General features: G+C 43.2%; 2 protein-coding genes across 4 annotated transcripts; one reads left to right on the top strand and one right to left on the bottom strand.

Moving 5' to 3' along the window:
• Nucleotides 1–410: 410 nt before the first annotated feature.
• Nucleotides 411–3489, bottom strand: PPP1R3D (protein phosphatase 1 regulatory subunit 3D). Its single transcript, XM_081325316.1, has one exon. The coding sequence runs from the start codon at nucleotides 2632–2634 to the stop codon at nucleotides 1681–1683; it is 954 nt and encodes a 317-aa protein (XP_081181442.1). The 5' UTR covers nucleotides 2635–3489; the 3' UTR covers nucleotides 411–1680.
• A 2182-nt stretch (nucleotides 3490–5671) lies between these two features.
• Nucleotides 5672–15260, top strand: FAM217B (family with sequence similarity 217 member B). Of its 3 annotated transcripts, XM_081325663.1 has the most exons (5): nucleotides 6465–6515; nucleotides 6988–7170; nucleotides 10042–10147; nucleotides 10249–10331; nucleotides 11341–15260. In XM_081325663.1, the coding sequence occupies exons 2-5, from the start codon at nucleotides 7115–7117 to the stop codon at nucleotides 12533–12535; spliced, it is 1440 nt and encodes a 479-aa protein (XP_081181789.1). In that variant the 5' UTR covers nucleotides 6465–6515; nucleotides 6988–7114; the 3' UTR covers nucleotides 12536–15260. The 3 variants fall into 3 exon arrangements, with proteins under 3 accessions (XP_081181788.1, XP_081181787.1, XP_081181789.1); XM_081325662.1 differs by lacking the exon at nucleotides 6988–7170 and having other exon boundaries at nucleotides 5672–6515; nucleotides 11371–15260; XM_081325661.1 differs by lacking the exon at nucleotides 6988–7170 and having other exon boundaries at nucleotides 5672–6515.
• Nucleotides 15261–18358: the final 3098 nt, after the last annotated feature.

Below are 18358 nucleotides of genomic sequence, written 5' to 3'. Positions count from 1 at the left end.
ATGGAGTAGAGATGCAATCTTTATCTGCCCCACCTTAGACACTGATCCAAGGTAGGTGGACTCGGTGTAAGGCTGCTTACTGCAGAACTCCAAAATCATGCCATAAAAAGAGCAGGGAAGAGATTAAGAATAGAAAGACTTGTACTGTATTCCATCACAGTTCACTGCACAAGGTGATTCATCCTGAACTAATGAATGTAAACTAGACCTCTGATTTTAAAAGGTCTTCAGGTCTTTTGACAATCACAAGTTCATCTCTCAGCAGTTGCTTGCATATATTAGAATGATTTTTAGCTTAGTATACACAAACCACACTCATTGCTAACTTTACCACATCACCAGGAGCTCTTTCCCAATATGGATGAATAAGTAGAAGCATTCCTTACAGATTTAATGGCATATGCAAACATCTCAATCCATGGCAGTGACATCAATCTCAAACATGTATGCATGCAAATGGTGACAGAAACAACATGGAACTCAATCCATAACTGCACTTGTAGCTGTATCCCAGGAGCTGATAATGCTTGACATCATTTACTCCTTCTAAATATTTTTAAAGGTGCCAACATCTCATATGATCTATAGAAATCTAACACATTTCACTGCTGTTTTGTTCCGAAGCTAGGTGGTTATACTGTAATGCCCAATAACCCATATTAATTATATATGCAAAGAAGCATTCTCATTTCTTCTCAAAGAAAATCCTGGCACTCAAGTTGTCAACAAATCAATTTCATATTCAAAAAAGTGTGATTCAGTATGACCTCTTTGTTAACTGTAAAAAATGCCTGTGACTCTCTGTACATACATCCATGAAGTTTTCTTGGCACAAAAAATAAGTGATTTCTTGATGTCTGCTTCTTATATTTGTATCCCACTCTAGCCATGGCTTGCTTAGAAACGAACGTAAGAGAATCTAAGTTTGGATGCAGCCTACATAGTTTAACTCAAACATCCCTGTAATTGGGCTATACTGTAGTTCATTAAACTATAGTGGCATGAACTTACTTTGACCTGGAAGACTAAAATAAAATACAATAACATAAACTTCTCCAAAAAGCAAACTGCATTTTCTCTTCTAATAACAAAAAGTGCTCTAAAACAGGAGCATTCAGGGACTAATGCCAAATGCGTAAGAACTCTGTCATATAAGCCTTATAAACTGCAGTGTAAATTTTCATTTTTATTTAAATAGTTAAATTTTGCCACCCCCAACCCTGCAGCATTTGACCAGTGCATTTGAAAAGTGCAACATTTTCTCCTTCTAGAAATTAACAGAAATATGCTTATGTTCCACCAAAGACAATTTTGTAAAAAGTGCAAAAAGTGAAGTGCAAAACTACAGAGCATCAAGTACAGTAAGTTTTAAAATACTGCGTAATCAGAACATTCTAAGAATTAATCAAAGGAATAAAATACATTAGCTTCCTTCTATAATGATTGCATCTTTGGGCTATGATTCCCAAACATTTCAAGTTAATGTTAAGTTAGTGCAAATCACTGCAAATTAAGGCCCTTTATCCTTATCTTTCAGAAAAAACAACAGCTTCTCAAAATAGCTTTTGTGAGGATCACTTGTTCTTTTATTCTGGAGGATCTTTGCCATGTGGAAGTTTCTTTGGTGCCTCAGCGCAGGGGCGGGGAGGTCAACCGAATACAGACCCCTTTGTTTTGCTTTTAGATGAAATGAATCCAACTCTCTTCACATTCTCTGGGCATATTAAGCAGATGATTCCTACAAGTGAGGGTGTAATTCTTGTCCTGATTGTTATCCCAGTATTCCTGTCCATTGACTCGGTATAAGATTGCAAACTCAATTACTGAGCTAAGCTGAAGAAGGAATGGGGGCATAGGAAGGAAGAAGGTGAAATTGTCCACTTGAGTTTCACCATCTTGACCATCAACACTGCTGTGCCACTGAGCATTTGTTTCATGCTGGCTCTTCCAGTGATTAAAGGTATAGCGCACAATCACCTGTTTCTCAAAGGCTAAATTGATCACTCTGATTGTGCCATTCAGGCCCAGATCTGAGCTGGACACTCGTTCCAAACATAACTGCTGCTGCTGCAGGCGGCTGAGGAAGTCTTCACAATCTCCCGGCTGCCGGAAGTCAGGTACCAGGCACTGCATGGTGAATTCCAGGTCCAGCTTGCTGCAACAGAGAGCCGAATTAATGGATAGCCGAGAAAGAACATGAAGTGGGATATATGGATCTTCCCCAGCTTGGAAAACTTTCACTTCTGTCAGCTCCAGGCCCAAAGCATCTGCAAACCTGACGCGGTTCTTGCGGGTGTGGCAACCTGGAACACGACAGGGAACCACCCCGCTACGCCTTCTCTCTGGAGAACTGGGCAAGGACCTGGCCCGACGGCGCATGATAGGTTGGAGATGTGGGTCACAACTTGTAACTGTGGTGCTCTGAGAAACTCTACATTCAGTTTTCTCGTGCAGACAGGAAGTCAATTGGCTGGCGCTGCTGCTGCTATGCAACGGTTGGCATCTCTTCTTTTCCACAGGCTGGGTTGCTTTGCCCTGAAACATGTTCTGGTACATATCAGAGAGACAGCTGGGACTCTGCCGGGGAGCTCTCAACACCTTTGGCTCCTGAGGGCAAACAGTTTGAGTGGACATCACTGCTGCCAGAAACCGCTTTTGCTGAGACGTGCAGAAGGATTAGGTCCGCGAGGAAGAAAACAAGCACTGAGTGAAAGGCCGAGCGATGGTTCCCACAGTCCTTATCTGATCAGTGTAGGCTTTGGCAGAAGAGACTGAAAGAATCTGCTACAAGCTTGAGTCAAACACTGTAGGATCCAGAGTGTTGGGTGTCTCCAGGCTATCACACAAGCTACAGGGGGACTGAAGGCTATCAGTGAGAATGCTGGAAGCCTGGGTGTTGTCCCCTAAACTGGCCACCGATTGCAGGCTGTCCAGCTGGATACTGGAGGTCTCAAGACTGTCGCCAAGACTGAAGATGGACCGGAAGTTGACCTGGTAAAGCCGCAGAGAGTCCAGGCTGTCCCAGGGATTGAGGCTGTCCTGGAGAAAACTGACCAGGTTTTCCTGCTGCCCGGTAAAGGATTCAAGGCTGTCACTTTCGATGCTGGAAGCCTCCGGAAGTCTGCCCAGACTGGAAGACGCCTGGAGATGGCTGGGCTGGATAGAGAGGGAATCGAGGCTGCTGGGCAAGCTGGAAAGAGCCTGGAGGTCGTCCCTAAGAGTGACGGGAGCTTGAAGGCTGTCAGCTTGAATGGTGCTGGTGATAGTGGTGGAAGAAGAGACTGTCAAGCTGGGGCACGAACTGGAGATGGAGTCTGTAATGGGAGACGCTGGAGCCCACATCCAGCCGAGCTCTGGGTTTTTTCCCGCCTCCCCACGGGTGGACGGTGCTGGTTTCTTCTGCGGCGACGCCTGTTCAATTCCGGGCTTCCCAGAGCAACAAGGAACACCGAGAAGGAGCGGACGGGCGGGCGAGCAAGCAGCGGCTTCCGATCTTTTTTCTCTCCGGAGCTGAACAGCCGACGCGCAAAAAGCTGCTGCAATCCGAGGTCTACGTGCACGCCCCCGATGACGTCACGGGCTGCTACCAACGCCTCGCCGTTGCCCCTCACTGCAGCCGCTTGTGCGTCGTCGCTCCGTTAATCTGTCATACCTGCTCTCCGCCTGCGCACAAGCACGAAGGAAGCCCATCGTGCCCTTAGTCTTGCCCACACTAGCTGGGAGAATCTGATTAAAAAGGGCAGACGTAAATAAGGAAAGAGGCGGAGCAATTATGGGTTACAAAAGGTCACAAAAAGCAGAAAAGAAAAAAGGAAGCCGACCGAAGAAAGTTGTGTTTTATTACCGGACGGATGCAGTTTGAAGCATACTGACCTAAAAGTTGTTGTGTGTTTTTTTTAGCTCCAAGGGGTTTGATAAATAAACATGCTTTGGAGTGAGCTGCCATTTATCAAATTGCCTTCAGTTCTATGCTATTTCATACTTTCTCACTTCTCTAGTCTCTTTAATGGGTAGACAGCCTAAGCTTCTCTGCCAAGTATCCTTTCCCAACTGATTTCTTATAAAACAGCACTGCATTTTAAACTGGGGTTAACACACTCAGATTAACTGCTTCAAGTCAGGTTCCAGTTTGTGTGACTCTGCCTCACTAGCTCCCTTCTATTATCGTATCATAATTAGATTTTAAGGTGGTCCTTTGTGGTGTCAGAGAATTTCACATACAGAAAGTAAATCATGTAATCAGCTGTTAATTTAACATTTATTTTCCTCCCATTTTCAGGAGACGGAAGCAAAATATGTTTTACCATTATTACTCCCAATGGCTGGGAATTCCTGTGCATTGCAGGAAATCCCTAAGAAGTCTATTACACCAATATTCCCCAACTTGGAGCTGATTGTGTGCTTAAATATAAATCCCTAAATATGGCTATGTGGGTTGAGGATGATGGAAGTTGTAGTCCAACCCATCTCAAAGACAGCAGTTTGTGGATGGCTGCTTAAGATATGATTTCTATTTTTATATAGATGAAAGGCAGGCCTCTGGAGGGGGGGGGGTTGGTTGCCTAAACTGAATGGAAAGTTTAATTTAGTGCCTCCTAGAACATGGCTGCAAGGGTCCTGCATCCTGGTCAAAGGGAGAGAAGGAAAGGCATTGGAAAAGTGGGCATACAAAAAGGCACTGGAAACATCAGAGTTGGGCAGCTGGTGAGATATGGTACTCTGTAACTTGCTGAGGAGAAGAGGGGACAGTTCTGGAGACCTATGACCTTGGCTTTTTCCCTGTTCTTCCTTCCCCCAACCATTTAGCCATAAAAGCCTCATTTAGTTCTGTGTACTGACAAAACAGCCCTGTTCTGCTCTGTGCACAGACCCAAATACTTGAATCACATTTAGCTTTGGACACAAACCACCTAAATGTTGATATTCCACACACACAATATTTTTGAATACCCATTTACCTTAGTGCCCAGGAAAGAATATTCTAATAATTGTTCTTGCATAACAAGGACTGGCATTACACTAAGCCCCAACTGTCTCAATATGGATGTTAACATTTACATTGATTACATGAATCAAGATTCTTAGTGACCACACGATTGTACTTCTGATGACAATCAGTCTCTTAAGATATCTACTATGGATGTTCTAATTAGTTTGATGAATAAACGCACTACCTGACTGGATAAATTTGGACAGCCTTTTTTTTATAATGTACAAAAATAAAGCAGCATTCCTGGAACTCCCAACATCAATCTTGAAAGTGTCTTAAGAGTTTCTCTCTGTCCCACCTTATACAAAATAAAATGAAGGCAGGATTACTCTGAGTTTGTTTCTCATATGTGCTTCAATCTCTGGGCTGTATAATTGTGTGTCCAGGTCCCCTTCTTAAAGGCTCCTTCCTCTCTTTGCCAAGGTCCACTGCTAATTCCTTTAAAATCTGGTTAGTTTATAATTTAGCACAGGGCATGATGAACTCAGCCAGTTTAGGCAGAAAGAGGCAACTCAGAAGAGTAAATCTCTGGTCCCGGTGACCGAGTCAAATTGGATCTCACATCATTATCCTGGGACACGTATATTTGCCTTCATTCCAGAAAGAGGTATCTCCAGAGCAACCGAGTGCATGCCATTAGGACAGCAGACAATAGTCCCACAAATGGCCTCATCTGCACAACTGCACGGCACATGACATCACTTGCCCCCAGCAAGAACCTAGGATTACACGATCAAAGTACTCGACTTGAACTCGGAAGATCCAGGTTTAAAGTTCATCCTGGCTGCCAAAGTTCCCTGGATGACAGGCACTCTCAGCCCCAACAAGGTCCCCCAAAGCCCCCCCCCCAAAATAAATAAATAAAAATAAAATAAAAATAAAATCGGAGCGTTGTCTTTAGGCTGCTTCGACAATGCTCGGCTCCCTCAATAAACCATGGTTAGGCGAATGAAGGCTTAAGCAGGAGAGACCGCGCGCGCTCCCCAAACCAGCTGGGGGCGAAGCGAGCCTCCCCGCCGCCCACAATGCTTTGCGAGCGACAAGGCTAAGCTTCCCCGGGGGACGGTCGCGGGAGGTCGGCCGCCCGCCCGCCCGCGTGCGCGCGCGTCCCGGGGCTTCTCGGCTGGCCAGGTGAGGTACAAGGCGGCTTCTGGAGGGCCGGCAGGTAGCGGTGGATGACGCGGGCGGCGATCCCTGGAGCCAGCGCTGGCTGAAGCCGCGGGGAACGGGCTTCTGCTCTGGATGCCAGCCGACGGCGGCGATGCAAAACGCAGCTCCCGGTGCGGAGGAATGAAGCCGCGCGGAGAGCCGGGCCAAGGTTGCCGCGGCTCTTAAAATGCGGCGAGGGGCTTCTTCCCGCTGATTTCGGCTGGCTTGTTTGGAACGACCCGGAGAAAAACTTAAGACGCATTTCCCCCACCCCCCCTATAATGGGACCGGGCATCGGAGGTTATCCCGTCTCCCTGCGCAGAGGGAGCCTGCAAAACCTGGTTCATGAAACCCACGAAGGGAGCGGAATGGTAACGTAAGGATCCCTCGTTTTGGAAGATGCATGCAGGTGGATGGCTTGTTCCCCCCCCCCTCCCCGAAGTTCAAGGGCGAAATCCTGAGTTGTCGGTATAATTTTCTCATAGTTCTCTTTTGATGCTTACATTCCAGGCTATTTTTAATCGCTGAGTATAGGGAATTTTTGCTAAGGGATGGATACCGCTTTTTTTTCTTTTTCCGGTGCTGGTTATTTTGAGATAAAGTGTACGTATATTCTGCAGAAATGTTGTTAGTATTCGGAGGGGAATAGCCGCTCCATGTTCAGAAGAAGGTGAGATGTTATGGAATAAATTGCCAGATGAGGTTTAAGGTCTAAAAGGGGTTTTGCAATGTTGAAGGTTGCAAAAACAGAAGGACATTTTCTGAGACACTAGCAAAGGCATCAATATTCATGCCTCCCAGGTAATCCCAGTAGCTAATATTTGGCAATCTTCTTCAACCTTGGCAAGGTTAAGATCTGTGGACCTCCATGCCCAGAATTCCCCAGCCAGCATGGCTGAATCTGAATCTTTCTGAATCTGGTTTTCTCTTTGTTGCTGGATTGAAATTCCTGGAATTTGAGGCTCCCCATTGGATATGCTGGAATTTGAGGAATTTGAGCTTGGAATTCTGGAAATTAGACTCTCAGAAAGGTGAGCGAATCATCTTTTTAGCCTTGCAAACTCATAAGAGAATATAAGTTAAACTAAAAAGCATTAATCATCTGGTCAGGCTTGATTTGAAATATATACTTGAGATTTTTTTTTGCTTAATATGGAAGTGGATTTTCTTCACTCTTCCCAACATAGTCTATATTTCTGGTATTTCCTAATGGTCTCCCATCCAAGCACTAACCCTGACCCCCACTCAGCTTTCTTAACAAGCCAAAGTGGCATCTGCTGCAAAATCAGTACCTAAAAAGCTTCTTAAGTTTCTCTTCATGCTTTTCTCTTGGCATTTTATGGGGAAAGCATTTGGATAAATGAATCCTACTTGCAATAGGTTTTCTAGCAGAAACCAGACCAGAAAGTTAATTAAGATAAGATAACCTTTATTGAGGGACGCGGTGACTCAGTGGGTTAGGACGCTGAGCTTGTCGATCAGAAGGTCGGCAGTTTGGTGGGTCGAATCCCGAGTGCCGTGTAACAGAGTGAGCGCCTGTTACTCGTCCCAGCTTCTGCCAACCTAGCAGTTCGAAAGCACGTAAAAATGCAAGTAGAAAAATAGGGACCACTACGGTGGGAAGGTAACAGCGTTCCATGCGCCTTTGGCGTCTAGTCATGCCGGCCACATGACCACAGAGTCGTCCTTGGACAAGCGCTGGCTCTTCGGCTTTGAAACGGAGATGAGCACCGGCCCCTAGAGTTGGAAATGACTAGCACACATGTGCGGGGAAACCTTTACCTTTCTTAACCTTTATTGCCATTTTTTCCTATGGGCACACTGGCATACATTAAAAATGAAATTTTGTTACTTGCTCTCAAAAGTGTACACACACATAGCACACATATAGACATGCTATATATGACATATATGTACACCTACAGCCTTACATATGAATAACATATAAATATTAATCGCTGTCCATCTTGAATACATAATGGAAGGAGGAAGCTTGAGAGTTCACAAGGTTAATACTGTATGGATGAAACTGTGACTGAATCTGGATGTTCTGCTTCGGATACCATGAAACATCCTCCCAGAAGGTAACAAGGAAAACAGACTGTAAAGAGGATGTGTCGTGTCCCAGACAATCCTGCAGACACCACGCAAGCATCGCTTATGTGCTATGTCCTGGATAGAAGGGAGGGAACTGCCAATGTTCTTTTCAGCCATCCTCACCACTCTCTGCACCGCCTTCCTGTCCGAAGCAGTGATGCTTCCAAACCAGACTGTAATGCTGTATGACAGGATGCTCTTGATTGTCCTTCTATAAAAAGTGGTAAGGACACGAGAAGGAAGATGTGCTTTTCTCATGCAACGCAGAAAAGGTCCAAGAACAGTTAGATGAGGAGGAGGAGGAGGAGGAGGATAAATCAAACTTGTATTCACTTGATTATCGCTCTGGGTGGCTCACAAGAATGAAACAAAATAATTACAATAAAATCAATAAAATACAAAAAAATAAATACTGTACAGTAGTTCTTGACCACAATTAAGCCCAGAATTTGGGTTGTAAGTTGTGGCAGTTGTTAAGCAAGTCACCATTTGACCATGCTTGATATTACAACTGTTTTATGATGGCTAAGCAAATCACATGGTCATTCAGTGAATCCAGCATATCTAATGGATGGTGTTTTTTTTTCTATTGGAATCCTGATAGATGACTTTATTTAATCCAAGGAATCAGGAGTGCACCAATCTTGTAGGATCAAATTGTTATGACAGTCAGGCTGCCTCTCAAGTAACAAGGGCCTCCTATGCCTTGTAGTAGGGGTCTTCAAACTTGGCCCTTTTATGACTTGTGGACTTCAACTCCCAGAATTCCTTAGCCAGGCATGCTGGCCGAGGAATTCTGGGAGTTGAAGTCCACAAGTCATAAAAGGGCCAAGTTTGAAGACCACTGCCTTGTAGAGAAGTTCCTGAGTTATTGAGTCCTTACAAATTACTCAATAAAGGGCTGGGTTCGTTCCATGAGCTGATATTTGTCACTGAAACAAAATAATGTCCCAGTTACAGGTTTATACTTTTAAAATATATAATAGTACAGGTAGTCCTCAACTTACAACAGTTCCTTTAGTGACCATTTGAAGTTACAATGGCAGGGGAAAAAAGTGACTTACAATCATGGTTGGCATCCCCATATCACAAATTAAAAATTCGGACACTTAGCAACGGTCTCATATTTATGACGGTTGCCGTATCTCGGGGTCCTGTGATCACATTTTGTTACCTTCTGACAAACAAAGTCAATGGGGAAGCCAGATTCACTTGACAGCGGTGTTACTAACTTAACAGTTGCAGTGATTCATTTAACAACTGTGGCAAGGAAGGTCGTAAAATGAGGCAAAGTTCACTTAACAACTGTCTCGCTTAGCAACAGAAATTTGGGGCTCAATTGAGGCCCTAAGTTGAGGACTCCCTGTACAACAGATTGCATAGAAGATCGTTCAGAGACTGACAATAATAACCATCTTTCCTTTAATGTCTTTTTTAACGTCAGATATTTATTTGTTTGAAGTAGGAGGGCAAGAGACTTTGATCTGATTACGGATTAGAAAATAACAAGTTTATATGTTTTTGCAAATGTCTAATGGCCAGTGTTCTATCAATGCCCACACATTTAATTCATATGAATGGACAGTTTACAGTAAAGAAGAGAAATAGATCTGCTCCAATGAAAATGCTATATATATTTCTTTTTATGAGCTTTTTATGAGACTAATCACCAGAAAAATATTAGAGATTTTAAGGCACACAAACAATAAACATGTAAACTTGTCCTGTTAAAATAAAGATGTAATTTGTGTTCCCCCCCCACATAACATCCATCTTTGACAAAACTCCTATTTTTAATCAACTAGTTCCAGTGGAGGAAAGAACCATCCAAGCACTAAAGAACTAAAATCAACATTTCTAAAATCTTCTTCCAAGAGGCCAGGGAAAAACACACCTGCTGTTGCAGGAAAGGTGAGACCCACTTAGGTTTTTATTGAATGCAAATTATGCTTAGATGTTCATGTCTTCCCCACCACTGCAGTTATAATTAAATGTTCGTTCATTTCTTCTAGGCTCCTGTAGAGGCTGCAGACAGACAGATAACAGCTCAGTACAAAGAGAAAAAGCAAGTTTATGAAGGGCATCACCCAACCAGGTGAAGTTCTTTATTTATATATAAAGGGTATGACTGACTGATGAGAACATAAAGAGTTCGAAATGATCATCTCAGCCTCCCAAAATTCTTTATTAGCAATTTGAATAATTTGCATATATACCACATGCTTCTCCCAGAAGAAGGAAGCAGAAGCCACCAGCCTGATGATGACGGATGGGATTCCGTCGAAACGTTGCGCCTACACCTTCATTTCTACGCGGGGAAAAACCCGAATGACCAAAGGTCCATATATACAGTATATATATGGTTGCACTTTTGGAAGAAGAAGTAGATTTGTTTTTCACAGGCATCAAATAATTTTCCCCCTCACTATAATAGAATTGAAAGGGACCTCAGAGATCTTCTAGTCCAACCCCCCTGCTTAGTCCCAGGATGTTTTGCCTAACGACCGCTTTTCTTAACAATGGAAATGCCAGTTCCATTTAGGGTCATTAAGTGAGGACTACCTGTAGATGATTCTCTCACTTAATAATTTCAGCAGTCCTATGCAAGTAGGTTAGTCTGAAAAAATGGACCAAGATTGCTTAGTGAATTATATAAATAAGATTGAAATGATTGTGATGTGTCCCTGCCTTTAACTTGAAAAGCAAAACTTAATAGGTAGCAAATTTGAAAAAGAAAAAGAAGCTGTGTGTTAAATATTGGGGATTTTGATATGAATTGTTGTAGAGATATTAGGGTTGACATGAGGGGTCCTTGGTGCTTTTTGAGCTTGATTGTTTTCTTGCAGACATTTCTTTACCCAAACTAGGTGACATCACTGATTATCCACTGATGTTGCCTAGTTCGGGTGACATCTTGGAAGAAAACAACCAAGCTCAGAGAGCACCCAGGACGCCTCATGTTTGTTGCTGTCATTGTTGGTGTGTTTTGTGTTTTCTCTTTTTCTGTTTTGTAATGTTAGCCTCCTGAGTGACTTAGAGTTGGGTCAGATGTATTGTTTTAGGGTGATTTTGCAGCTGACGTATTATTTCTTTCCTTTTTTTAGCCTAACCAACACTTGTACTTCCTCACATAGAGTACCAAGGCCAAAAAGAGAACATCTGGTTAGAAAAAATCATGAGGCCGGGGATAACAAAATTCTTCCTGCATTTAAAGACGTCTCATGGAGTCCTTCCATCGGGACAGAAGGTGCGATGGTTCAGGGGCTTTATTGCGGACAAAAAGGCAATTTGGAAAGAAACTCTGGAGAGCAGATGGAGGAAGCAGGCCCCAGCAGTCTTTCCTGTCAAGACGCTACGACTGAGGCAATGTTTCTGGACTTCGGATCTTTGCCAATGATGAAAGAAGAAGACGACTCTGAGGGAGACGATGCCAGTGACCTCTCCGATTCAGAAAGAATTCCTGTCCCTCCTTCGCCTTGCGCACCGCCACAGCTCAACCTTCGAGCAGAGGAGATCGACCCTGTTTGCTTCGAGCTCCACTTCGAGACGCAACGGAAGCAACCAGACTGCCATTATCCAGACTTTCTCCCACCCCCTTTTAACGCCTGGGACTTGAAAGGCTTGGCTGCATTCATCAACACCAAGTGCAAATCGGAACCCCGACCGGAACCGACTGGGTTTCTGGAGAAGTACGTGGATCGTCTTTTGGAGCTGGAATGGCTGCAAATGCAAACCGTACAAGCTGAGAAAGGAAAGGTAGCCAAAGCTCGGGCTCAGACTGCTCCTAGCGTCCTCCGGTCTTTGAAAAGTTCTGGCAAAAGCAAATTGTTGCCCAGCCCTTTGGCAAATAAACAGTTGACTCTCCATGGAAACCTTCCAAGAGTGCCCATTGCAGATCTCAAAAAAGACGTTCATGGGGAAAGAACCAACCAAGTGACATCCCTTGAGAGTCAGTTGAAGACCGCTGGACCCACCCATGGCTCATCAGCCTATCAGAGGAGACCATCTGAAGCAAAGAGTGAGACCAAAAAGCGCCCTGCCCTCAAACAGCATTTGGCCAGTAGGCATTCTTTTGAGATCCAGGAATGCTCCATGATCCAGGGAGCTGGCAACATGAGACCTCCCAAGCCATCTTCTTCATTCCATGGATCCACTGCTCCCCTTAAGGGGTTACCAGCCCATATATGCCCAAATCCCAAGAATGGAAAGACGAATAATTATACTCCACCCAAAAAGACCTCAGCAGATAACAAGCTAAAAACAAATGGCTTGAAACAAACACGGTGCAAGTTTAAATAACGCTGGGACGGGGTTTCTTGCCTTGGTACAGCAAGGTCTGGCAGCCCTTTTTCTTTGTGCAGCAAAAATCTAGAATGGTGGTTCTTGAACTTCAAGATAGACTTTCATAGAGAGATGCCAGCATGTCCTTGACTTCCCGTGCTATGTTGCGATTGATCCTGAAGACAAGAATTCTGATTCATCTCTGACTCATCTACATTGTTGGACATGTAGGTATCTTGGCGTTTCTGATGTTTGCAATTACAGGGCACCACAGTATGAGATCTTTGGTCTTGCCTGGGTTCCTTCCATAAGCATGTAACATCAAAACATGCTCACAGCCTATATACTCGTGGCCTCTCTTTTTTTTTTTTAAAATGTGATGTATAGCCAGCCATTTTTCCCCCCTGTGGTAAATTTTTGCAGTTGTTTTTTTAATAAGGAATTATCACCTTTAAAGATCATTCTTCTATGATGTACTATGGGTCATACTAAATATTGAGAAGTAAAAATCTACGTAAACAAGTATAACTTCCTCCTAATTCCCATGATTTCAATATATGAGAACATTTCTCTCCCTGTGCTCAGTGTCCTCTTTGAAGTCATAGGTTTGATCTCTTTTTGTTTAGAAGGGCATTTATAGACTGTTTTTCAATCTGCACCAGGGAATCCCAAAGTAGTTTACAAGGCCTGTGCATTGGGAAAGGTTGCTGGCTGGTATCATTGCTGGTATTATAGACTATTTTGCAACTTTTAATTTGGGGCTGGCCTGCAGAAGAATATATATTTTGACATTTGATAGAACTGCAAGGAGAGATTGTAGGGTTGTAATGAATTGATGGCGCTTTGAAAGGCTTATGTAGGTTTTTGGAAGACCCTAGACGATCTTGCTAAATCAGTTTTTCAACCTGACAATACTTAGATATGTGGACTTCAATTCCCCAAATTCTCAGTGGCAATGATTGTAACATCACCAGTCATTTCAGCCCTAAGCTGAAATATTCTCCTTTTAAAGAGAAATACATCACCCCATTTTTTGTAGATAGCTATATTGTTAAGGCTCAATTTGAAGATCTTTGGATCTTCCAAAAGATTTAATGTTTTGTAAGAACTTTTGGTAAGAAATATTTAGTTTTGAAGACACAGTAAACCCAGCTCAGAAATTACTATTTTATAGTAGTGGGAAATTTCACAGAAAATGTATTTGCCCTGATTGGATGCCAGGATCTGCAGATAAAAACTGCCCCCTTCTTAGGTTTTATGCAGCTATGTGGAGCACCCAAAGCGTTTATCTCCTGGATTACACTATTTTGTACTTGCTAAGCAGAATATAATTACGCACAACTAATCAAGGCATTTTCCTGTCATCCTTCACTGAGTCATTCAGTTGACACGATTCTCCAGTTTTTTGAAAGTTATGATTTATATACGAGGTTAATATTTGCAATTAAATTGACTTTATAATTTCTACTGTGGTTTTATCCCCCACTCTCTTTATGCAACCTTAGCAATGTAAACTGATAAATCATGGTATTTGATTGTAAAAACAAATAAAAAATAGGGATTTGAACGATGTACAAGTAGTTCTCAACTTACAACTTCAAAAAGTGCAGAGAAAAGCAACAAAGATGATTAGGGGACTGGAGGCTAAAATGTATAAAGGTTGCGGGAATTGGGTATGTCTAATTTAATGAAGACAAGGATGAGGGGGGACATGACAGCAGTCTTCCACTATCTGAGGGGTTGCCACAAAGAAGAGGGGTCAACCTATTCTGAAGGTAGCTGAAGGCAGAATAAGAAGCAATGGATGAAAACTAATCAAGGAGAGAAGCAACCTAGAACTAAGGAGTAATTTCCTAACAGTGAGGACAATTAACCATTGGAACAACTTTCCCCAAGAAGTTGAAAACCTCCAACACTGGAGATTTTTTAAAAAGGACAACCATTTGTCTGAAATGGTATAGGGCTTAAGATCCTTTTCAACTCTATTCTGATTGATCGATCTCTCCCTGGAAGAGATTTATATGTAAGGTTAATTGAACTACGTACTGTATGTAATTAAATTGATTTTATTATTCATACTGTGGTTTTTTCCCCCCACTGTCTTTATCCAACCATAGCAGTGTAAACTTAAAATCATGGTATTTGATTGTAAAAGCAAAAAAAAGGATTTGAATGATGTACAAGTGGTCCTCAATTTACAACCATTCATTTAGCAACCGTTCAAACTGGTCCTTGCAATAACGAGCATTGGAGCATCAGCACGGCCATGTGATCAAAATTTGGGCGTTTTGCAATTGGAAGTTTTTACAATGGTTGCAGCATCCCGGGGTCATGTGATCACCAATAAGCACAGTTAATGTGGAAAATGGGATTTGCTTAACAACCATGTGATTCACTTAACAACTGCAGTGATTTTTCTTAACAACAATTGCTAAAAAAAAGTTAATAAAATCACCTTGCTTAGCAGTGGAAATTCTGGTCCCAACTGTGGTCATGAGCTGAAGACTACCTGTACTTGATTTTTGATACCTCAAAAATGATAGAAGACTATGCTCTTCTTTTAAACTTCATGGACGTTTTCTGACAGATCTAAACTTAATTATGTTATCGAGAGATCGAGTAATGTATCATTGTTCAAAAGCTACATCATGTTGCTGTGATCATCAAAATGTTTTATGTGCACAAGCACTTGTGGTCAGAATTTCTTTGTTTTCTCTGGGAAAAATAAATACTTTGTTCAGAGCTTTTCAATCAGCCCTAGTCTGATTTTTTAAAAAATAAAATAAAATCTAGCATTCATTATCTGTACAGACCTTGCAAAGAGTGTGGGTTTTGCTAAAGCTACATAGAATATGGCATACACCCTTATGTCCAGTATTCTTCCCCATGAGCAGACCCCAGTTGGGATACTGCATGCAGTTTTGGCCACCACAATTCAGAAGGGAACGTCAAAATGTTTAGAGGAGGCTATGATTGCAGAGAAGGATCTGTGAACCAAGCCATATGAGGAAAAGTTAAAGGATCTCTGCATGTCTGACTAATAAAAAAGACCACTGGAGAGATATGGTGGCTGAAGGGTTGACCCGTAAAAAAAAAACACACAACGAACCAAAAACAAAAAACGAACCAAAACATTAAAAAAGTGCATCAAAAACAGCAACCCACCAATACATACAGTATACACATATTATCCCCCCTAATTGAATACTGATTAATACATTACTACAACTTTGGTTCCCTCTTCTTGTGAAATCCAGCCCGCCCCCCCCCCCAAAAAAAAAATTTAAAACATTGGCAACTTTTAAATCTTTAAGAATTCTTAGAGTTGAAGTCCATAAGATTCCCAAGTAGAATGATGTAAAACAACCTAGTCCAGCCTAGGAAAGCAAGTCTCCTTCAGCCAAGCTCAGCTGTTGACTTCATCGTCATGCCCAAGTAGTATTCTTGACAACGATAACTAATGTATTCACTTAAGAAGACAACTTTGACTTCCCAATCTAGCCTCCAACCCTGTGGATTCCTTGGAGGTCTCTCATCCAAGTACTACACTGGCTGAACCCTTCCTATTAGATTGGCTATGGGGGCTTAAGCACACATTTTGGAGGTATGAGGTTGGCTAAGCCAATGAAGGACATGCAAGCAAGTATTGAAAGCAGAGGTTAGGTACCAGAGGGATAAAGGGCAGCTACTGGTATGCAATAGTATGGAAAGACCTTCTGCAGGTGTTCCATGCTACTCTTGCTTTGAAGAGCAACTACTGTAGGAGAAGCTATTCTGCAAACTTTTGCTCACTCCTGTCTCCCGTGGAGACTGGTTTTACGCTTCCACTTGCTTTTTAAAACCGGCTAAAGCAAATAATCCTATTTCCTTAAACCAGGGGTCTTCAAACTTGGCCCTTTTATGACTTGTGGACTTCAACTCCCAGAATTCCTCAGCCAGCATACGCTGGCTGAGGAATTCTGGGAGTTGAAGTCCACAAGTCATAAAAGGGCCAAGTTTGAAGACCCCTGCCTTAAACCATAGCTGATATCAAGGCAATCAGGTGAGAGGGCGGGGTGGGGCCGCGTACGATCCTCCATCCCTGGAAGCAGTTATTTTCTCTTCTGTACTTTATTTATTTTTTTTAATCTCAGCCCACCTTCGGCGACTCTCCAGTCGAGCGCGCTGCCCCGGAGTATCCGCCAGCCTCTCTCGGGGAGAAGGCGGCGGGATCGTCCGCTCAGGCTCCGTAAACAGACCGGCGGGAGCCTCAGGCAGCCAGCCAAAGCCGAGCGGGAACCACGATGCCGGCTTTGCCCCGGCGCAAGTGGGGCTCTATCGCCGCGCGTTTCCTCCTGGCGGTATGGAAGGGAGAAGGATGGGGAGGCGGGGAGGGAACCGGAGAGCTGGTCCTGCAGCTGGACCCCCTTTGATCCACGGCTTGCCCACCGGTTGTGTTACGGGCAGCAGCAGCAGCAGCAGCAGCACGGAGACTTCGTACCTAACCTTCTTTTCCAAGCAAAGCTTGGAAAGAGGTGGCTTCACCTCTTTCGCATTGTGCGCTTTTGACCTTGGCAACCTGGGGCGAGAGGTTTTTGACGCTGTTCTTGACCGGTTGCTGTTTCTATCCATTCCCCCCCCCCCGCCCCTATTATCGAACTTAGTTTGTCCTTAGTTTCATGGAGGAGCCTTGGTGGAGCAGTGGGCTAATGCCTCCTTAAGTAACACCAGCTGCCTGCAATTAGTGCAGGTTCGAGTCCCACCAGGCTCAAGGTTGACTCAGCCTTCCATCCTTCCGAGGTAGGTAAAATGAGGACCCAGATTGTTGGGGGCAATTAAGCTGACTTTGTAATAATGCCGCTTGGGGTGTGTGTGTGAAAGCCCTAATAAGCAGGCATATACATAGAATGAAGGCTACTGCTAAGCTTGTAAGCCGCCCTGAGTCTTCGGAGAAGGGCGGGATATAAATGGAATAAAAATAAAAAAAAATAAAAAAATAAACAAAGCTGGCAAATTTGGACGCTGTGATTATGATTGAAATAGGATTCGTGGACTTCTTGATGCAGCAAAATCTTGTTGAAATATTAAGGCAATTCGACTATGGAGATTCTCAATCATCCAGGTCATAGTTATCTCGAAGGTGCTTTTTCAGGAGGCAACTGGACTTCCTTGTTTTTCTGTGAAGATTTCTCTTCTCATCCAAGACTTCTTCATCTCTGGCTGGATGGTGGGGAATGCAAGGATTTATACTGTATTCCTTGCAGACAGCTGGTCATTTGCATCCTTTAGGAACGACCTATGAGCATTATTATTTATTAAATGTATCTGCTACCCATCTTACTCTCTAAGCTGTAGGGTAGAGCTGAAAAAGCTTCTTCTTGGATGAGAAGCGAAAGCTGTCAAAGAAAAACAAGGAAGTCCAGTTTCCTTGTGAAAAAGCACCCTTGGGATTAAGGCAATTCATGGTGGTCAGTCCTGCAAGATCAGCCAGGCTAACAATTGTAAGCTGGTAACTGGAAAATGGATAATAACAACTGAGTTATTACGATGTCTGAGTTCATGAATATTGACCCCAGTTCATACCAGTAGTGGGTCTTCTTTGGAGAAAGTCCATGCTTTTGGCAAAACTCAAAGCCTGCTATAAATGATTTAAGATATATTCAGTTATGGCCACCTGACAGATCACTTCACACATTCTCTGCACTTAGTGATGCCTCCATGGCCCCATGAAGTTATTTCAGAGTTTTTTTGTCTCATCTCAGTTAGAGTAGCAACATTTCAAAAGTTGCACCCTCCATGATAAATTTTCACCAGATCTCTGAAAGGAACAGCTTTCCACGAGTCTCTAAAGGCAACTGAAAC

The sequence above is a fragment of the Vipera berus genome (assembly GCF_964194415.1).
Source record: "Vipera berus genome assembly, chromosome: 3".
Taxonomy (NCBI): Eukaryota; Metazoa; Chordata; class Lepidosauria; order Squamata; family Viperidae; genus Vipera; species Vipera berus.
Note: the sequence above shows the minus strand (reverse complement) of the source record. Positions and strands in the feature narration are given on the sequence as shown.

Coding starts and splice junctions, on each gene's coding strand:
- PPP1R3D (XM_081325316.1), bottom strand. CDS start 2,634: ATGTCCACTCAAACTGTTTGCCCTCAGGAGCCAAAGGTGTTGAGAGCT.
- FAM217B (XM_081325661.1), top strand. CDS start 6,421: ATGGGACCGGGCATCGGAGGTTATCCCGTCTCCCTGCGCAGAGGGAGC. Junction 6,516..10,041: donor GAAGGGAGCGGAATGGTAAC/GTAAGGATCCCT, acceptor TTAATCAACTAG/TTCCAGTGGAGGAAAGAACC. Junction 10,148..10,248: donor CACCTGCTGTTGCAGGAAAG/GTGAGACCCACT, acceptor CATTTCTTCTAG/GCTCCTGTAGAGGCTGCAGA.